At 31.9% G+C, this 4,332-nt stretch overlaps 1 protein-coding gene across 3 annotated transcripts in view; it reads left to right on the top strand.

Annotated features, from left to right (window-relative positions):
- Positions 1-3,388, top strand: part of LOC106476023 — a 12,338-nt gene extending 8,950 nt beyond the window's left edge. For all 3 annotated transcript variants that reach the window (XM_013936695.2, XM_022380005.1, XM_022380007.1), the window contains one exon: positions 1,442-3,388. In XM_013936695.2, the coding sequence (XP_013792149.1) occupies positions 1,442-1,817 (376 nt within the window). In that variant the 3' untranslated portion in view covers positions 1,818-3,388. The remainder of the gene's footprint in view (positions 1-1,441) is intronic.
- The last annotated feature ends 944 nt before the right edge of the window (positions 3,389-4,332 follow it).

Genomic DNA, 4,332 nt, shown 5'->3' on the forward strand with positions numbered 1-4,332 from the left:
GATAACTTCCTATTTTAGGATTATCCTGCTAAACCTCAGTCACTAGAAGAGTAAGTCATTGAATAGCAACAAAGTCTTCAGAAAGCAAGGAACGGTGTTGATTACCATCAACATTCCTGTTCACAAGTCTACAGGTTAAATGGCAGCTATGTGACACCTAGGATGTGATAACTTCCTATTTTAGGATTATCCTGCTAAACCTCAGTCACTAGAAGAGTAAGTCATTGAATAGCAACAAAGTCTTCAGAAAGCAAGGAACGGTGTTGATTACCATCAACATTCCTGTTCACAAGTCTACAGGTTAAATGGCAGCTGTGTGACACCTAGGATGTGATAACTTCCTATTTTAGGATTATCCTGCTAAACCTCAGTCAGTAGAAGAGTAAATCATTGAATAGCAACAAAGTCTTCAGAAAGCAAGGAACGGTGTTGATTACCATCAACATTTCTGTTCACAAGTGTACAGGTTAAATGCCAGCTATGTGACACCTAGGATGTGATAACTTCCTATTTTAGGATTATCCTGCTAAACCTCAGTCAGTAAAAGAGTAAATCACTGAATAGCAACAAAGTCTTCAGAAAGCAAGGAACAGTTTTGATTTTTTGGATATTGACGTTTGTATTTGAGTTGTTTATTCACAAAGTCCAGATCAGGTGATCTTTTATTGGTGTTTAATATTATATAAAACTGTATTTTGTTTAATAAATCTCTTAATTTTTTATACCTTGGTAGTAACATCATTATTTGATACATTACAGTTAATTGAAGTAATTATAAGTGAATGTATTCATCAGTAGTGTAAGCTACTAGTGTAAGTTAGTACTTGAAATTACCACAAGTTTAGTAGTTTAACCCTTTCACTGCAGCTATGAAATATACGTCCCAGTGCACTGTGAAATATATGTCCCAGCTGCAGTGAATGGGTTAAGTTAGGGTAAAATAGTGTAAGTTAGTACTTGAAGTCACTAACAGGTTTAGGTAGATGCTACTGTGTAAATTAATAATAAAGTCCTACAATTGTTTTCTATTTATATTAACGAGCTAATATATTTACAGAAAATATTTCTAAATGCCAAGAAATAAAGAGTACATATTTTTCTTAATTGTATTTTGGTTTTAATTTTTTCTGTGTTTATGGCAATGTTTGTTTAGATTATCCCTTTTGGATAAGCTTTGTATTTGCTTAATTTAGTTTCTTGTATTTTTTATAAACAGGTTTTGTAAAGGTTTGTTTGTAATTTGATGTAGAACATGATACTATGAGCACTTTCTTTTTTTAAAAATTGTGTTCATGAAAGTATAATGAGCTACAAACTGAAGTTGTTACGTATGTCTAACTTCCCAGTTTGTTATAACCATATATATCAAGTTTTGTTTTTCCAAGTGAGAAAATTTAAACTTTAAAAGATATTATGAACACTTAAATATTTTCTGGCACAGCTCTGAGAATGGGATTGACAACCCCTTCCGGCCTGAAGGAGACTTGAGTAAAGAAGCTGAATCCATAGTTTGTCTGATCAAAGAAGGGAAGCCAATCACACCTAACAAGGAGAAACAGGAAGACTGTAGAATAGAAGATTCTCTTCAGACACCAAACATGGATGAATTGGATACACCAAAGCAAGAACAGGTAGTGGCTAACAATGTTACTTCTGCCAAGCCTGATGTAAATGGAGCTCCACTGAAGACTACCAGTTCAGCAGTGCCAGCTGTTGTAGAAGTTCAGCATGGAATTATTGCACCATCTGATTCGTCCCAAGTGGAACCAGTGGTTATCAAGAAGAAACCAAAATGCAGATGTTGTGTTCTTCAGTAGCAATGGATTAACTTACAGTATACCAGTATATATACATGGACCAATCAGAATACTCTGACAATAAGTTGAATTAAATGGTTCTTTACATTTTTTTGGCTTTCTGTTGGCCAAACTTAAACTTTATGGTTTCGTTTTGTTAAAACTACTTGTGTTTTTATTTCTCTGAAGAAAGGTTTATAAACTGCAGCCAAGCAGCATATTTCTATATGTGCCTTGGTAGAGACTTGTATGGCTACGGAATTTTTAGAAGATTCGTTGTTACGGAGCAGCTACGAGTTATTACGACAAGAATTTAGTATAATATTTCTAAACCAGTCAAGCTAGTAAGTGTGATGTTGTATTTTGTATTAGATCTGCCAACAGAGATCTTTCTCATGAAGTGCTACGTTTTTCAGATACCTGAAATACTCAATCACAAAATAGTGGGCTAACTTTTCTGACAGCATTACTGTCTCACCATAACTTAAACAATTAGTAGGAGGAAAAACATGAGTAATTGGATTATTAAAAACAGAAAGAAGGAAATTGTCGTTGGTTGAGAGTATTGGTTATTTGGATGTATGAAGAATGTTATTGAACATGTTGAAATAATAGTGTTTGCAATATTCTTCAGGCCTTAAACTTCTGTTTAAAAAATAAATACCGTATTTTGTGCTATTATTGAAAATTATAACTTGCTTAGTCATTTCGATTGACCTCTGTACTGAGCGTTATAAATTCTCAGACAAAGTAAGAAATGTGAAATTTTTGGACAGTAGTCTATGAATTCTGTAGAGTGAAATAGTGTAGTTGAATCTCAGTTGGTTTTCTTTAAATTAAAACTCTTAAGAAAATGTCAAATCTCGAACTTGCATATTAAAGAAAATTGAGGATTTCAAAGTCTTGGCTTTAACTCAAATGTTATGAGTACAAGTTAGGTATGGCTCAATCTGGATAACTTGCTTTAAAATATATGTGAAGGGTAGAGAATGTTCAAAATCTGGACACATTGAATTACCATAAGAAAGGAATGTTCAAAATCTGGACACATTGAATTACCATAAGAAAGGAATGTTCAAAATCTGGACACATTGAATTACCATAAGAAAGGAATGTTCAAAATCTGGACACATTGAATTACCATAAGAAAGGAATGTTCAAAATCTGGACACATTAAATTACTATAAGGAAGGAATGTAATGAGAAGTGGGGAATGTAAAAATCTGGACACACTAAATTACAAGTAATAAGATAGAATTGATAAAACTAGCACATTAAGTTATGAGATATAAAAAGTAGGGAATGAAAAATCTGGGCACTAAGTTACAAGTAATAAGATAGAATTGATAAAACCAGCACATTAAGTTACGAGATATAAGAAGTGGTGAATGGTAAAATCTGGGCACTAAGTTACACTAATAAGAATTTAAAATCTGGACATTAGGTTACATGTAATAAGTGAGGAATGTAATATCTGGGTGCTAAGTTATAACTAATAATCTGGACACTAAGGTACAAGTCATATAAAGTTAAAATCTGAGCTATTCTTTTGTAAATTACAAATATGCTCTCTAAGCACCAATAATTAGAAATGAATTATTGTCAGAAATATTAAAGTTATTCATACAACATGTGTCATGGGGAGAGAAGATGTTGATTGTTGTAGCTAACACTTCAATATTATGGAGTTTACAATGATTCTAAAACTATGGTGTTACTTTGACATACATTGATGAAGAAGAATGCAATGCTGAAATTTATAATTTAAAAAAAATTAAAATTGAGTGTGTGTGTGTGTGATTTTATTTATGTAAAATAGTGGTATAAGCTTGTAATGCGACAAAGTGAAAAATTTATATTTCTCTTATGTAAAGTTTTTTATAATATAGTTATGTGTATATTTTCCCCCAAGCCTGTATTTATCAGTTAACTGCATTAAAAACAGCTCAAATAAAAAATTTCTAAAGGTTCTCAGTAGTTATTCTGCCTCCCTGTTATCAAACCACTATGAATAAAATCAAAACAATTATAGTACATACCTTGAAGAAGAGTAGTAGATCCAATAATAGACAACAATAAATTATGATATTCCAGTCACATTTAATATGTAGAATTTTAGTAACATTCAAATAAAATTTTGTAGTATAACCATAAAGACTAAAGTTTCATGTACCTGGTATAAAACGTATCGTGGGTGAGATTTTGGATCAAAAAAATCTGACTTACTTACGTGAATACTATATCCCACACAAAAAATGTGGGGGAGGAAACTGCTCCCCTTTGCCCCTTTATGTGCAAGTCATCTTATTATTATGTCATAAATATGCATTAACTACACAAACATATTTCTTCTCATCACAGTAAACACTTCATTATAATATTAATCATCAATATGCATTAAATACATAGAAACAGATTTGCACAGAAACAACATTCGTTGAGGGATCATAAAACTACTACTTAGTTTACATGAAGAAACAACATTCGTTAAGGAATCATAAAACTACTACTTAGTTTACATGAAGAAACAACATTC

Source organism: Limulus polyphemus, unplaced genomic scaffold (assembly GCF_000517525.1).
Source record: "Limulus polyphemus unplaced genomic scaffold, Limulus_polyphemus-2.1.2 Scaffold9655, whole genome shotgun sequence".
NCBI lineage: Eukaryota > Metazoa > Arthropoda > Merostomata > Xiphosura > Limulidae > Limulus > Limulus polyphemus.